The 16,915-nt window shown below is 38.8% G+C and overlaps 1 protein-coding gene across 2 annotated transcripts in view; it reads left to right on the top strand.

The window, feature by feature from the left end:
• Positions 1-16,915, top strand: part of Dok6 (docking protein 6) — a 452,112-nt gene that overhangs the window by 349,305 nt on the left and 85,892 nt on the right. The window contains exons 7-8 of one of the 2 annotated variants that reach the window (XM_087593279.1): positions 4,600-4,717; positions 15,629-15,857. In XM_087593279.1, the coding sequence (XP_087449405.1) occupies positions 4,600-4,717; positions 15,629-15,645 (135 nt within the window). In that variant the 3' untranslated portion in view covers positions 15,646-15,857. Of the gene's footprint in view, positions 1-4,599; positions 4,718-15,628; positions 15,858-16,915 lie in introns of those variants that run through there. The other variant, NM_001191943.1, reaches the window with a different exon arrangement.

Here is a 16,915-nt window from a genome sequence, read left to right as displayed (position 1 = left end):
GTGGGTGTGAATGTGTGTGTGTGTGTGTGTGAGTGTGTGTGTGTGTGTGAGTGTGTGTGTGTGTGTGTGTGTGTGTGTGTGTGTGTAATATGTACTTATGAATAACATCTGTAGGAGCCCGGAGAGCAGCATGGACTCTAATATATAACCATGGTGTATATTAATGGAGTACCATGTGTCCTATATGCCAGAGAAAAGGGAAATGATTCCTGGCAGGGGATAAACTAATTTCTTAAGTTCCCAGGGAATGCTGGCTTTTATCTAACCACCAGAAATCCTTCTGTATTCAAGCCTGAGCTGGGACTAGACTGCCATTTCTGGACATGTGTATGGACAGCCTTTAGGAGTTTGGGAAATTAGAATTTCCCTTGGACTTCACAATGAGAAGTGTGGGTAGTTCTGTTCTAAGATGGTTGCCTCTTTTGATAAAAAACATACAACAGTTTCTCTATGCAAACTGACTTCTGTTCCCTTTAAATGGAGCAACCATGGAAAACCTATGTGAGGACCATGAGTGCAATCCATATCAGCCTGAAACCATAAAACACTGAGTCCAAGTCAGTGTGACCACAAGCACACGTCAGTGTGATTTAATTTCAGCTTTTGTTTGCAAAATCATTCAATCTGATACATGCAGCTAGGCAGAGCTGCAGCAGGAGTTGAGACCTTCCAAGTCCTTATTCATAAGTACACAAGACAACTGTCCTTATCCTCTAGTAAAAGTTGCAATGCATCATAGGGAGGGGATGCTGTTTTAAAAAACAAAACAAAAACAGTCACCGGAAAATCCTCCTCCTTTGGGAAAGAGTTTCTGGTATCAAGATGTATAAACTGGGGGTTGGGGATTTAGCTCAGTGGTAGAGCGCTTGCCTAGCAAGCTCAAGGCCCTGGGTTCGGTCCTCAGCTGCGGGGGGGAAAAAAAAGATGTATAAACTGATGATACGACCAGTTCATAACATAGTTAAGGAGTAGGTTTTTATTGTACAAATGAGAGGGAGCACAGCCAGAGGCCTCTGGACGCATCCAGAGCAGAGAGAGATAGTAGGCTACACAAGAGAGAGCAGAGAAAGGAAGAGGAGGGAGACAGAGAGGCAAGAGGGAGCAAGCAAAGGAGTGAAAGTGGCCAAGAAGGCAGGGCTCTATGGAGAGGGAGTACCTAAGGGGAGGGAAGCTGGAGGAGTTTAGGGAAGGGGAGGAGGTGAGAAGAACAAGTCATTTCTCTGTGATGTGTGATAGGTACTCTTGATACTGAGGAAGCCTGGTGGTCAGCATCACTTTGACAAAGGGGAACCAGTTTTTCAAGTCCCTGAGGAATGCTGGCTTTTGTCTAATTCCAGAACTTGGCATTTTCTTTGGATCTGACACAGAAAACAACACAACAACAACAACAAACCAACAATGAAAACCAAACAAACAAGCAAAAACCCCCAAACCAAAATCCAAAACCCAGACAATGTTTGCACTGCAAGAAAACTAGACTGAAATTCTGCCTCCCAGCCTCCTTGACACTAGCCATGTTAGTCATTCAGTAGCACTTAAAATGAGTTCACTTTCACGAGGGGTTATAGTCTCATGAGGTTCTTTAGTAACAATATACAGAAGTATTCTTGTGAAGTCACTACCTCCATATTTCTTCTGTCCACACCCCCACCCTCAGCAGGCTATGCTATCTTGCTAGATTTTTAAATTTTACCTTTCCAATGTTTTACAATGAAAATCAAACAACCACAAATGCGTGTTCTCTTATTTTCCCATTTTTAACGAAAAGATAATATTCATCTTTTTCCACGATGCTTATTTTACTCAGTCAGGGGAAAATAACAAAACTCACTACACTAGGCCAGTGGGAAAGCAAACATGAAGGGTTATATACTGTGCTCAGCATACTGCCTACTTAATAGCTCACAGGACTCCAAATATGAAAGCTAGTGTTATTGTCCTGGGGACAGTGACAGCAATATTTGTACCTAGGTGAGTGCTGACGACAAAATAAGGTCCTAACTGCAAAGCTGCCATGCCAACACCTAGAATGTAAGAGACACTGAAGGACAATTCGAACCAACTGGGGCCAGACGTTAAATATCTACCATGTGTCGGCATAGTAACAGAATAACCATGCACTCTACAGCCGTACTTTATAGTTTGGATGGTGAGTAGTGACGTACAGGAAAGCAATTATAAAGTACAGAAAAAAGATCTGTGAACAGGTTCAGAACAATCCATAACCAACTTTCAGGCACAGATATCTCTTTCTATTAGTCAGGAGAAAGTAATGTAAAAGCAAAGAATGAAGAAATTGAACACGGAAGGCATAGACGCCATGGAGACGGCGGAGCATTAGCGCAACGGGAGGTGTGATGCCTCAGATGTTTAGGGAAAGGATTTTTTGCTGATTTCCTGGAATTTATTTTCAAATTTTACCATACGCTTATTGTGTTTCCATGGTGCTCAAGACTGACCATTTTGGTATAAAATATATTTACCAAAATTAAAATTATAGGAAGAAAATCACTTTCATCAAATTTCAGTAACTATTTTATGAAAATAATAAATTATACTAGATTAAGAAAAAACAAAGATTAGACAATGAGCAAGACTATGGTGAATATGAATTCAGTTTATTTGATGTTATTAATGAGCATTGCTGACATCAACTAAATAAAGATGTATGTGCTTAATCAATTCCATGTTTTATATGAGAAGTTCGCTTCCTCTCCTAATAACATCATGAATGAAACCCGATTCTACTCCTATAGGAGTAGAAGATGAAATTTATCTACATGGCACACTTTATGGTATTTAAACATGAACCTCACCCTAAACATAGCTGTTTCCTAGCTGTCAGGGATGCAGCAGAACGGAACATGTCCATTCATATCAAGGATGCTGTTGGTGCAAAAAGCTCTATTTAACCCCAGCACACAAAGCACAATCCGTTGTCCTTCACATTCCTATGGATACCAGCATATAGAGAAGGTGGAGGTTGAACGCATGTGTAAATAGGAAAGAGAACTTGAAATTATCATTTGAGATACATAAGAATCAGCTGCAAAGCTGGTCAATAAACTGAATGTCATTAAATTTTGGCCTTGTACAAAACTGCAAATTCAAATCACTCCAAATTCCAAGCTGCAGTGTGATAACACTTCATGAAGCTTTTATAGGAACAGAACCAAGAACAGCATAAATTAAGACATTTTCCAAATATGTAACGGTAGGTAATGTCAGATGGAAAAGTTACAGCAAAGCAGAGATATCTCTGGTATAGACCTCAGAAGTTAACTAATGGCATTTTAGCCTTTGTGATGGCGTTAGCTAAGCGGTCTGTTTATATGTTGCTCAGGTTATGTTAAAGTAACATGCTCAAAGACCAAGTATACCACTTTTGGTTTTGTTGTTGTTGTTGTTGTTGTTGTTGTTGTTACTCATATGCCCCAGGGAGTGGTGTAGTCAGCTAAGATAAAAAACAATACATTCAAACTTTAGCTCTCCTATCATGGAGATTCTCAGGGAGAATATTCATTCAGTATGTGCAAGAGGATGGTGCGGTAAAGGAAAGCAGCTCTGCACAAAAGTGGGAGGAGGTGTTAGGAGGAGTCTGAAAATGGCTCTCTGTGTCACCTTTTCTAGGACATGTCACTCTGACAGCCTGCTTCTTCATGCCTTGAATTAGTTTGCTATTCTATACATTGGAAAATACTGTGGGCAATGTAAATAATTCTCAATCATTGAAATACAAACCAGTTCAAAGGTGGCCTGTGACTGATTTTCCCCTGGGCATTTGCCAGTGTTCCTTCTCTACTGGCAAGAAGCCATTGGGATTCTTAATGCCCCCCTGACTTAATGAGTCAGATTTCATTTCTCAACAAGTATTCTTCTCATATACTTTCCTTTTGTTTTGCATGTGTGTTATAATATTAATATGTTTATAGTAGCACATGGTGTGTGTGTGCATGTGTGTGTGTGGTGTATACACATGTGTTCCAAGGTGAACACCTGTGTGTGGAGGCCAAAGGACTATCAGGTACCCTGCTTTATCACATTTATCCCCTTGAGACAGGGCTGCTTAATAAACCTGGAGAACAATAGCAGACTAAAAGACCCGAAGATTCTGCTCAAGCATTTATCCCTTCTTATGCAGGAAGGTCTTTTACACATTTAGCTATTTCCTTTCTCCCTGCCTCCTTTCACACTTTTATAGAGGTCTCCTTTTCTTAAATAATTTCATACATTTGCAGAATGAAATATGATTATATCTACTCTATTTTCCTCCTCTAAAGCTCTCCATTTACTCCCTGCATGCCCTTTCCAACGTGCCCCACCTCCTGCCTCCCTAGTCCCTCTCTGTTTCTCTCTCTTGCATACAGTCTACTTGTGCTGTCCATATGTGAACATCTTTGGAGCCCATCCTGTGGAGCATGGCAAACATATCAGTGGCATTTTCACTTTTGACACAGCTATCCTTGAAGAGGGAATTATCTGGGTATCTCTAACATATTCTGTTTCCTGTCATTCACATGCAATCCTTGCCATTTTAAAGGGTTGATTTGAGTTTGATATCTCTAAGAAGGCTTAAGAAACCTTTTCCTTCTCTTTTAGCTTCAGACAAGCTTGACTGAACCAATGACGTTATCGAAATCCATCTCTCTTCCTCGCAGTGCATACTGGCATCACATTACACGTCAGAACAGCGTTGGAGAAATCTACAGCTTGCAAGGCAAGTAGCTTCATAGTGACAATGCCTCACTGTCTGTCATTTATTTCCTTCTGTGGGAGAGTCCTGCAAATTCTTGTGCATTTGCATTGATTTCTTATATTTCCACTTATCAACTTTCTCAGGGCACAATAAGAACTCTGACATTCACCATTACTTTTTAAAAGCTATTGTTTGATACATACATACATGCTATAATGTTTCACAAAGGACTTTTTTTCAACATCCTTCATTCTTCCTAGGATTAAGCATCTGCTCAGGGTCTGATTTCAGGCTTGGTACTAAAATGCTTAACAAACTTACCCACAGAAGTTTTCAAGTGTAGCCCAAGTCTTATCAGGGGCTCATTGAGGAGGGACAATGTAAAAAGGGATGGAGTATAAATGTATAAACGTTGTGGTTTTCCCAATGACCACCTAACCAACATGGGATGAGAGAGCTAGAATGGTTATCAGATAAGAGATAATAGCCACAGAATTCCTGTCATCAGCCTTTCATCCTTTCTCTTTTGTTTTAAACAAATACTCTTATCCTTCAAATAAAATGAACACCCCAGAGAAAGTAAGACACAGAAGAATAATACTGAAACACACACACAGATGAAAATACACTCATCCGACAAGCATTTATTGAGCACCTTCAGCTTGAATGTAGCAGGAACCCAGAACATACCTAGTGAATGCATAACTACTTATTTGTGGTTTTTCAATTTTACAGTGAGATAAAACATATAATCATTTTGGCCTGATTCGTAAATATCACTGGTATCTTGAATTTATTCCAAGTTTGCTATGAAACCTTAAAAATGATATTCTTGAATATGTGACCAAGTTGATAAATATACAGAATAATACCTTATTAAACATCAGAATACTGTAAAAAAATTCATCAGCAGTTAGTATGGTGGCTTTGTTTCACTTTCATTTTTTTCATACATAAAATACAATTGCATTTTATACTTTAAATAGCTATTGAAATGTACGGGTAACTTGACACTTGTACTTAATATAATGTCTTTTAGTGTCACTTACTTAGATGAGAAAATACATTCAAGAGTATAAAGATTGATAGTTATGTGAAGCAAACAAAACAGGGATGTTAAAAATCAGAGAAAGGGAACATGAATACAGCTTAGTACACAAAATCTTGCCTAGAATGTTCCAGACTCTGCCTGCTCTGGCCAAAACAAAACAAAAACAAACAAAATGTACAGAAAAGGACCAGATGTGATAGAACACAGATACAATCAGCAGCAGAAGGAAGGAAGGATCTATGCAACTTTGAGGCTAGCTTGATTTCAAAGTGAGTTCTAGATAAGCCAGGGATACAGCATAAGAATGTGTTATTTAAAAGGAAAAGTCCAGAGATGAAAATGAGTAACTGAGTTTCACCTATATCTACATTCATCAAGTACCAACCACTGCCCTATAAAATAGTTCATGATTTTCTTTGTCTGCATTTATCATATTAAGGACAGAAAACTTTTTTTTGTTTATTTTTGTTTGTATTTTTAAGATACTACAGATTGGTTCCATATTTGTTATTATTTATTTATTTATTTATTTATTTATTTATTTATTTCACATACTGACTTCAGTTTTCCCTCCCTCCTCTCCTCCTAGTCTACCACATACCTCCTCTCTCCCACAACCCCATCCATACCTCCTCCAATTTATCTTCTTCGCTCCTTTGTTTCTCTTTAGAAAAGGCTGGGCCTTCATGGATATCAACCAGACAGAGCATGTCTAGTTGTAGGAAGACTAGGCACCTGCTTTTTTTTTTTATTAAGAATACAACCCAGTGTGGGGAGAAGCTTACAAAGGCAGACAACAGAGACACAGAGTTCCTGCTCCCACTGTTAGGAATTCCACAAGAAAACCAAGCTAAACAGCTATAACATATGTGTACAGAGCCTACATCAAGCCCATGAAGGCTCCCTGTTTGGCAATACAGTCTTTGTGAGAGGGGAAAAAAAGACAACAAAACATGCTCCCCCCCCCTTTTTTTTTCTTTTTTCTTTTTAAATTGAATATTTTCTTTATTTACATTTCAAATGTTATTCCCTTTCCTGATTTCCCCACTATCACATCCCCCTCTGCCTCCTTCTGTGATAGTGTTCCCCCACCCACCCACCCACACACCCACTCACCCACTCACCCACTCATCCACTCACCCACTCACCCACTCACTCATTCACTCACTCCCATCTCCCTACCCTGCATTACCCTACGCAGGGGCACTTGAGCCTTCAACAGGGCCAAGGGCCCCTCTTCTCATTGATGCCCGATAAGGCCAGCCTCTGATACATCTGTGGTTGGAGCCATGGGTCCCTCCATGTGTTCGTGGTTTAGTCTCTGGGAGCTCTGGGGGTCTGGTTCATTGATATTGTTGTTCTTCCTATGGAGTTGAAAACCCCTTCAGCTCCTTCAGTCCTTTTTCTAACTCCTTCACTGGGGGGCCCTGTTTTCAGTCCAATGGTTGGTTGAGGGCATCTGCTTCTGTATTTCTCAGGCTCTGACAGAGCCTTTCAGGAAACAGCTATATCAGCTTCCTGTCAGCATGCACTTCTTGACACCCGAAATATTGTCTGGGTCGGATGACAGTATATGGGATGGATCCCCAGATGGGGCCATCTCTTGGTGACCTTTCCCTCAGTCTCTCTGCTCCACACTTTGTCTTTGTATTTCCTCCTGTGAATGTTTTGTTCTCCCTTCTAAGAAGGACTGAAGCATCCACTCTTTGGTCTTCCAACTTCTTTATGCTTCGTGTGGTCTGTAGATTGTATCTTGCATAATCCAAGCTACTATCCACTTATCAATGAGTGCATACCATGTGTGTTTTTTTATGATTGGGTTACCTCACTCAGGATGATATTTTCTAGTTGCATCCATTTGCCTAAGAATTTCATGAAGTCATTGTTTTTAATGGCTGAGTAGTACTCCATTGTGGTTTTGGTACAGAGACAGCCAAATAGAACAATAGAACAGAATTGAAGACTCGGAAGTAAACCCACTCACCTATGGTCACTCAATCTTTGACAAAGGAGCTAAAACAATCCAGTGGGCATAAAAGACAGCATTTCCAACAAATGGTGCTCATTCAACTGAAGGTCACCATGTAGAAGAATGCAAATCGATTTGTACTTATCATCTTGTACTTGTAGAAAGCTCAAGTCCAAGTGGATCAAGGACCTCCACATAAAACCAGAGTATACTCAAACTAATAGAAGAGAACGTGGGCAAGAGCCTCAAACACATAGGCACAGGGGAAAATTTCCTGTACAGAACACAAATGGCATATGCTTTAAGATCAAGAATGGAAAAATAGGACCTCATAAAATTGCAAGCTTCTGTAAGACAAAGGACACTGTCCATAGGACAAAACAACAACCAACAGATTAGGAAAAGATCTTTACCAACCCTACATCCTAATATCCAATATGTAAAGAACTCAAGAAGTTAGCCGCCAAATAACCCTATTAAAAATGGGGTACAGAGTTAAACAAAGTATTCTCCACTGAGGAATATTGATTGGCTGTGAAGTAACCAAAGAAATGTTCAAAGCCCTTAGTCATCAGGAAATGCAAATCAAAACAACCCTGAGATTTCACCTCACACCAGTCAGAATGACTAAGATCAAAAACTCAGGTGACAGCAGATGCTGGCAAGGATGTGGAGAAAGAGGAACACTCATCCATTGTTGGTGGGATTGCATACTGGTACAACCACTCTGGAAATCAGTCTGGAGGTTCCTCAGAAAATTAGACCTTCCACTACTTGAGGACTCAGCTATACCACTCCTGGGCATATACCCAAAAGATGCTCCAATATACAACAAAGATACATGCTCCACTATGTTCATAGCAGCCTTATTTATAATAGCCAGAAGCTGGAAAGAGCCCAGATGTCCCTCAAAGGAGAAATGGATGCAGAAAATGTGTTACATTACACAATGGAGTATTATTTAGTGAAGAAAACATGCTTTTAAGGTTATAAACATGTCTATGCAGATGCTATTCTCTAGAGGAAATTGGAATATTTGCATTAAACAATTGATATTAAGTTTCTAAGTAAAATAATGTAAGCGATTAATAATAATTATATATTGTTGGACGACAGTATATAAACACTTCCCTTTGTTTATGGATTTGGTTATAAGAATAATAGTTGTTTTCATGACCATATAACTAAAGCTTTTTTCCACTGTAGGAGTTAATATTTAGACTGGAAAGCAACTAAGAAGCAATTAAGAAATAATTTCATATAATTAAATTTACAAAGGTAAATTGAAATCTCTTTAAACACAAACTTCTTTGAAAGACACTATTTATTTGCATTCTAAAATCAAGATATTAAGTGTTCAACAATTTACATGTTTTATCCCTCTAATACTAATTTCTAGAAAAGTTAGGATTTAAAAATCTTTATATTATAATGCATATTTTTATTTATTTATTTATTTTTTAACTTGAGTATTTCTTATTTACATTTCGAGTGTTATTCCCTTTCCCGGTTTCCGGGCCAACATCCCCCTAATCCCTCCCCCTCCCCTTCTTTATGGGTGTTCCCCTCCCCATCCTCCCCCCAACAATCATGTTCAGTCTTAGCAGGACCCAGGGCTTCCCCTTACACTGATGATCTTACTAGGATATTCAATGCTACCTATGAGGTCAGAGTCCAGGGTCAGTCAATCTATGTATATGACCTTGATATTCTATTTTCTGATTATCTGATTATTTTATACTATATACATAAATAAATATACTTTTCAATATAGTTTCCAATTCATTAGCTGTGGGTTGACTGCTGTACTGCACTTTTCATAGACTAATACACACTTAGCACTTAGTAAAACCCTATTTTATGATTATATCATACATTTAATTGGTTATAATTACCTTAGATATTCAGGCAGTGATAAAATAGGTAGTTAGATACAAACATGGCACACAAAAGGAAGTTAGATAGCAGGTAACAGTTATAGATATGAATAGGGACACTCGAAGGAAATGACTTATTGTGTAGAAGCAGTATACATAAGCAGGAAACAGGAATCCTTGGCAGTTTTCCCCATTGGGAAAGTTCTAGTGGCATCAGTGTTAAATAAAATTACTCAAACAAGGGAGAAGAAATTAAATAGAAGCAATGTACTTCAGTATCCTTTTGTGAGCCTATAATTTTTACTAAAATTTCACAGACGAATCTGGTTTCCTTGCATCCCTTAGTTGTGACCCTGACATGGCATCATTCCTTTTCCACAAAGATGAGAAAATACTAGACTATTATTATGCACTTTGCAGACTTAAAACAAAACTCTAGCAATGTGAATGTTATGTGTCAAGTATATCATTAAGCTTACATGCATACAATCTCCATATCACACTATTTTCTGGTTAGATGGTTTGTTAATGCTTTGTATAATCTGATTATTCATTAACTAAGGTAATTTACTGCACCCTAAATAATAGGATCTATTCAGTGTAAATTGTATCTCATTGAATGTGAACAAGAAGAAGGGTAAGAAGGGAGGAGGGGTTCTTCTGATTTACAGTTCAAGGAAATGCATTCACCATGTGACAAGGCAGCTAGCCACATGGGACTTCACTTGGAATGCAGAGCAAGAGGAAGATTCCTCTGAACTGGCTTTCCACTTTTTCTCAGCACAGAAACCCAGCACATGAAAAGTTTATACACATCCAAGACGGGTCTTCTCTCTTAAAGTTACCCCTTTCTAGAAACATTGTCATGGGCACAGTCAGAGATTGTGTTACCATGAAAATTCTAAACCCAGTAAAGCTAGCAATGAAGACTAGATATCATCTCAAGTAAACCACTGGAAAGATCTAGGAATGCAAATTTGTTTCAAAATATTCTCATCCTATTTTTATATCTGAGCTAAGACGCTATGGAACAATGTGAACTAAATTCACTGAAATTTCATTCAGAAGAAAAAGGAGAAAAGTTTATGTGCCCCAAGTTTGATAGATTGTATTCATTAATAAGCAGCACATGTACTACAGCTGAAAAAAATTCATGACCTGAAAACAAACTAATCTATATTAAACTTACATAAAACTTCGATTGCCTGTCGGCACCTACACTTGGCACTTAGCTAAGTTTTGCTCTGTTCATTTCTTTATCTGTTGCCAGACACCCCTTTAAAGACAAATCTGTCAATAATGAGAAGCAGAATTTGACTTTGTGATTGGAGAATAAGTGCAGTAGAATAATCTGGTCTCTCCGTGCTACCCCCAGAGGGTGCTCTGACAGAATGAGATCTTATGGAGTCTGGATCAAATGAATGAGAGAAGAAATCGTTAGCTTCTAACAAGTCCCTGTTGTCCTGAGTAATATATAGCTATTTACCACCTCCACCCTACATAGCATCCTAAACAGTTGAAGGAAGGAAAACTTGATTTTGAACTTTTGACTCTGAAATTATGTCTAAAAATTACTCTCATAATTAACTGTAAATTTAATCTTAAGGTAATGAGGTGTATATATAGATAAGGAAGAAGGGAGAGAGGAAAGAAAATCAGGAAAGATTGGAGGAAAGGGATCAGCCTGCTACTGGTTACTTGGTAACCACTCATACAAACAAAAGCTGCTTTTAGCTGCAGTACTTGTTATTCAAGTAAAGGTAAAGAGGAGAAAGAGGAGTTGGCAGGGAAGGTTGGGTAGGGACATTGTTATTGAGCACAGACATTTCCTATTGCTAGTCATTAATTTAGTAAGCACACAAACTGTTCTGAAATGCAGTAAATCTGTCCCTTTAACCTGTTAGCTCAATTTCATCAGTCTTCATCTGCTGCTTTTCCACTGAGATTAGCTTTTCTCCATAAACTGTAGTGGAAAAGGAGCTGAAATGGTCTCAGATAAAATGCTAACAAGGGGGCATTCATACGTTGTTTATATATGTAAGCTTTTATTTTATACAAAATTATATGGGATAGGTACAGTTTGCACTGTTTCTAAGCAATTAGAACAAATATGATTGAGGCTCCATCCTTTGTAAAAGTGGGAGCTATAGAAGTTCTGTTTTCATTAACACCGATTAATATCCAAATGCCAGCTCTGAATTGCATGCCCTCTTCTGCCCTCTGTGTGCCTCTAATTAAGCTACAGACCACCGGTGTCAGCACCGAAAGCTTACCTAATTGCACCAAAGACATTTGATGCTCATGGAAAGGGCATCTGTAGCTCTAATTTCTCAGAAGGACAGGACAGAAACACACAATTAGAATTAGAGATAACCTTCAGAAAATGCTAGAGAGAATTCCAGCATAGACTTTGAGGTGAATCAAAGGCTTTATTTATTCTTCAGTTATCTGTGACCCGCTGTCCTTCTTTAATGCTCATTCAGCTTTTTCAATTCTGTATAATTTTCCCATTGGTATTTTTCTATTTAAAATTTCACCATGACACCTTTTCCAGATTATGAAGTAAAAGCTTCTTGAGCTTAAAAACTAATACATAAATTTGCGGCAAAAGTAAAGAACAGTCTACATTGTTTCACTCCTATGTTGAGACTGAATGTTTTTGGAAGGCAGGACAGTTAGAAGTAGCTAAATACATCAGTGTTCCCCATGGGCACCAGCATGCTCCTGGCAATTGAGAAACAGCTCTTCAAAATAGATTTATCTTCTGGAAGCAACACTTTTTGTCTATTAAACCATACTTATGGAAACTTCTTGAATATCCTTACCTTAATAGAAGTAAGTAAAAAACAAAAGGTATCTCTATGCATGTCACTATTTTGAGACAAATGAATACGTTGTACCCCAAAGTGGACATCACAAAAATGCACAAAATATTCCTACTGTGAAATGTTTCTTATCCCCTGAAATAATGATTAAGCACTGCCCCTCTCCTGCTCTCTGAGGTACTAATGCATAACTCATATCAAAGTATTTTCTTAAGCACTGCTACATGCCTTGGGTTATCATCTAGTGACATTGTAGATGGTTTCCTTTTTATGCTATGGTGGGAGATCAATTTTGTAAAAGGGCAGCATCCATTCTTGAATTTTGAAGTCAAATAAACCTGATATTAATGGTAACTTTGCCACTTTTAAGTGTTTGACTTTGGGTAATATCCTTAACTTTTCTAAGCTTCATTTTATTTGTCACTAAAACAAGCATACTAGAACCTATCACCTTGAATAAACAGGATTATTTAAGGCAAGATGTTCAATAAATGTGAGTGAACGTCAGTGGGTAATAGTAAGTTAAATTCATACAAAGAATTTAACTCTCTTTCTCTGGCAGCAGTTTTGCTACCTGATAAGAGTATTTCTTTTATTTTTTTATTTTTTCTTGGATATTTTCTTTACATTTCATTGGGTAATTGAGCCCATTAATGTTATGAGATAATAAGGAAAAGTTATTGTTGCTTCCTCTTATTTTTGTTGTTCCAGGTGGAATTATGTTTGTGTGGCTATATTCTTTTGGGCTTGTTGAAAGAAGATTACTTTCTTGCTTTTCTGGGGTGTAGTTTCCCTCCTTGTGTTGGAGTTCTTCATCTATTATCCCTTGTAGGGCTGAATTTGTGTGAAGATAATTGTGTAAATTTAGTTTTGTCATGGAATATCTTTGTTTCTCCTTCTAGGTTAATTGAGAATTTTGCTGAATACAGTAGCCTGGGCTGGCATTTGTGTTCTCTTAGCGTCTGTATGACATCTGTCCAGAATCTTCTGGTTTTCATAGTCTCTGGTGAGAAGTCTGGTATAATTCTGATAGGTCTGCCTTTATATGTTAATTAACTTTTTTCCTTAGTGCTTTTAATATTCTTTCTTTGTTTTGTGCATTTGGTGTTTTGATTATTATATGGTGTAAGGATTTTATTTCCTAGTCCAGTCTGTTTGGAGTTCTGTAGGTTTCTTGTATGTTTATGGCCATTTCTTTCTTTAGGTTAGGGAAGTTTTTGTCTATAATTTTTTTGAAGATATTTACTGGCCCTTTAAGTTGGGAGTCTTCACTCTCTTCTATACCTATTATCCTTAGGTTTGATCTTCTCACTGTGTCCTGGATTTTCTGGATGTTTTGAGTTAGGACCTTCTTGCATTTTGCATTTTGTTTGATGTTTGTGTCAATGTTTTCTATGGTATCTTCTGCCCCTGAAATTCTCTCTTCTATCTCTTTTATTCTCTTTGTGATGCTTGCATCTATGACTCCTGATCTCTTTCCTAGGTTTTCTATCTCAAGGTTGTCTCCCTTTGTGCTTTCTTATTGTTTCTATTTCCATTTTAAGATCGTTGATGGTTTTGTTCAATTTCTTCGCTTGTTCAGTTGTGTTTTCCTCTTTAAGGGATTTTTGTGTTTCCTCTTGAAGTGCTTCTACCTGTTTACCTGTTGTCCTGTGTTTTTTTAAGGGATTTTTTAACATCCTTCTTAAAGTCCTCTACCATCATCATGAGGTATGATTTTAAATCCAAATCTTGCTTTTCCAGTTAATGGAGTATCCAGAGCTTGCTTTAGTGGGAGAACTGGGTTCTAATGATGCCAAGTAGTCTTGGTTTCTGTTGCTTATGTTCTTGCACTTTCCTCTTGCCATCTGGTCATCTCTAGTGCTGCCTGCCCTTTCTATCTCTGACTGGAGCTTGTTCCTCCTGTGTTGTGTCAGAATTCCTCAGAATCCAGCTGTCTCTGTGATCCTATTATTCTGGGTTCCTAGGATCCTAAAATCTTGTGTGTGTCAGAGCTCCTGGGAGTCTAGCTGCCTCTGGTATCCTGAAATCCTGGTGTAACCATACTCCTAAGATCCTGTTTTGTCAGAGCTCCTGGGAGTCAAGGTTTCTCAGGGTGTTGCAGGATTGGGCGGGGAGCCAGAGCCCTGGGTTTGCTCTGGGCACAGGTATACAAGCTGGAAGAAACCCGGCTGCCTCTGTCTGGTGGGGTTTAGGTTTCTCTGGTTCCTATCGGGGTCCCAGTTATGCTGACTCTTGGGAAAGATAACATGGCCTCAATTGAGATCTTGAGTTTGTCAGAGGTCCAGTGCTCCTGATTGTGTCTGATCTCCTGGGAGTCCAGCTTCCTCTGTGATCCTGTGATCCTGTGATCCCGGACATTTCAGAGCACTTCTGATTCTGGATCTGTTAGAACCCCCGAGAATAGGGTTTCCTCAGAGTGTCGTTGTATTGGGTGCAGAGCCAGCACCCAAGGTCTGCTCAGGGCACTGGTTCAAACTGGAAGGAACCGGTGCCACTGGCTGCGAAGGGGTTTCTGCAGTTCCTGGATCCCGGGTATCCCAGTTACTCTGGGTGTTGGGGCAGTTGTTGTGGCCTCCTCACCTCTGATCCTGAGTGTGTTAGAGCACCTGGGAGTCGTGCTCCCTCTTGGTGTTGTGGGAGTGGATGCAGAGCCAGCGCCCAAGGTCTGCTCAGGGCACTGGTTTAGACCAGAATAACAACAGTATTTCTAATATTCACTTCCAGGTAGAATTATAATTTCCTTTATGCATAAAGAATTTTTCTTCCCCCTGAAGACTTCATAAAAATCTCATATTGTGAAAAATATTCTTGACTTTAAAATTTACAAATACTGTTTCTAAGCCTCATCTACTCCAGGATATTACTGCCGAAAAATACAGTCTTGATTCTTCTTGAAATCATTTTTCTTCTCACCATCGAGTGCAGAACAGCATCCTTAACAAAGAAGGCACTCCTTACTAGCCTTACAGCATATAGTCCGGTTGCCTAAGGAATCTAGAAGCTCCTGGAGCCAATGAGCTCCAAAACTTAGGACTTTACTCTATCACTGAACAGAGGCTCTCTGCATACTGACAACGTTGCCTCACCAGCATCCAACAAAAAAATCTTTGAGTGTTGATGACCACTTTATTCTAGGTGGCGAGGGGCCATACTTCCTCTGGCAAGTACTCACTTGGCTGAATCTGACACTGCTGACCTTATTTTTAGGAGTCTCACAGTACTGACTAGACCAGATCTGAACCTAAGGATGAGACGGCAGAATTCTGCTGGAATAGCACAAGGCATATGCTGAAGACATGACAGACACTAAGTCACTTTTCAGCAGATATAAAAGATTAAGGATTTCCAGGTGTTCGATTTTATTAGCACAATCCAACGATGATTGCAATAAATCGTTTTATGATTTTTATTTCAAATAAAAAATGTAAAATCAAAATTTGCTCCTAATTTTATTTCTTCCCAACCAAACTTCCCACACTGAATTAACTATAATAAATATAAGTAACACATATAGTCAATGTCAATTGAGTTTTATGGAAATTACATATATTGTCTTTGGTTTTTTGCATAATACATTATTACATTTACAAAATTACAATTACATAATAACAGGTTATATTACTAGTTCAGGGGAAGGTTAACATGGCAAGGTTAGTTATACAGAAAGGAACATGTTGTCCTCTGAGAAGATCCACCCAGCAGCTGACTCAAACAGATACAGACATCCACAACCAAACACTGGGTAGAGCTTGAAGGCTCTTATGGAAGAATAGGAGGAAGGATTGCAGGCCAAAGGGAAAGGAACTCCATAGAAAGACCAACATAGTCAACTAACTTGGACCCTTGGGGCTCTCAGAGTCAGAATCACCAAACAAAATAATATACATGGGTTGGACCTCGGCCTCCCTGCTCATATGTAACAGATATGCAAGCTTATCCCAGAAGCTGTTGCCTGTATAAAGAATTTGTTCTAGCTGGGCTGCCTTGTCAGGCTTCAGTGACAGAGGAAGTGCCTGGCCTCACAAAGACTTGAAGTGAAGTGGGGAGTGGGAGTGGGAGGGGATAATGAAAGGTTTCCACCTGCTTAGGGGAAAAGGGGAGGGGGAATGGAGGAAGGATTGTGGGAGAGTGAGAGAGGGTGACCACAGGGAGACAGACAGTGAGCAGGATGTAAAGGGAATACGTTTAAATTAAATTAAATTAAAAAGAAAGACTGAAGTTTTCTTTGTCATATGTTTATACTTTATTCTCACTCATTGATCACTTTGCACTGTGTCATGATATTTAATCTTCCTATCAGTTCTCTGACAACGGTACAATTAGTGTCTCCATTTTACAAGTAAGAAAACAGACGGACAGAATTTCAAAAGAACTCCTTCAGGACAAAGATTTGGATTGTCAAACAAGCCATCTTGATTGTCTAGCTTGTTTGTGGTTCTGTGACTAACCCCAGGGTTGTCAGAACTAAAGACAGGACAAAGTAAACATTTATAG

Source organism: Rattus norvegicus, chromosome 18 (genome assembly GCF_021556685.1).
Source record: "Rattus norvegicus strain SHRSP/BbbUtx chromosome 18, alternate assembly SHRSP_T2T, whole genome shotgun sequence".
Taxonomy (NCBI): domain Eukaryota; kingdom Metazoa; phylum Chordata; class Mammalia; order Rodentia; family Muridae; genus Rattus; species Rattus norvegicus.
The sequence above is the reverse complement of the archived record's forward strand: the minus strand, read 5'-3'. Positions and strand labels throughout refer to the sequence as shown.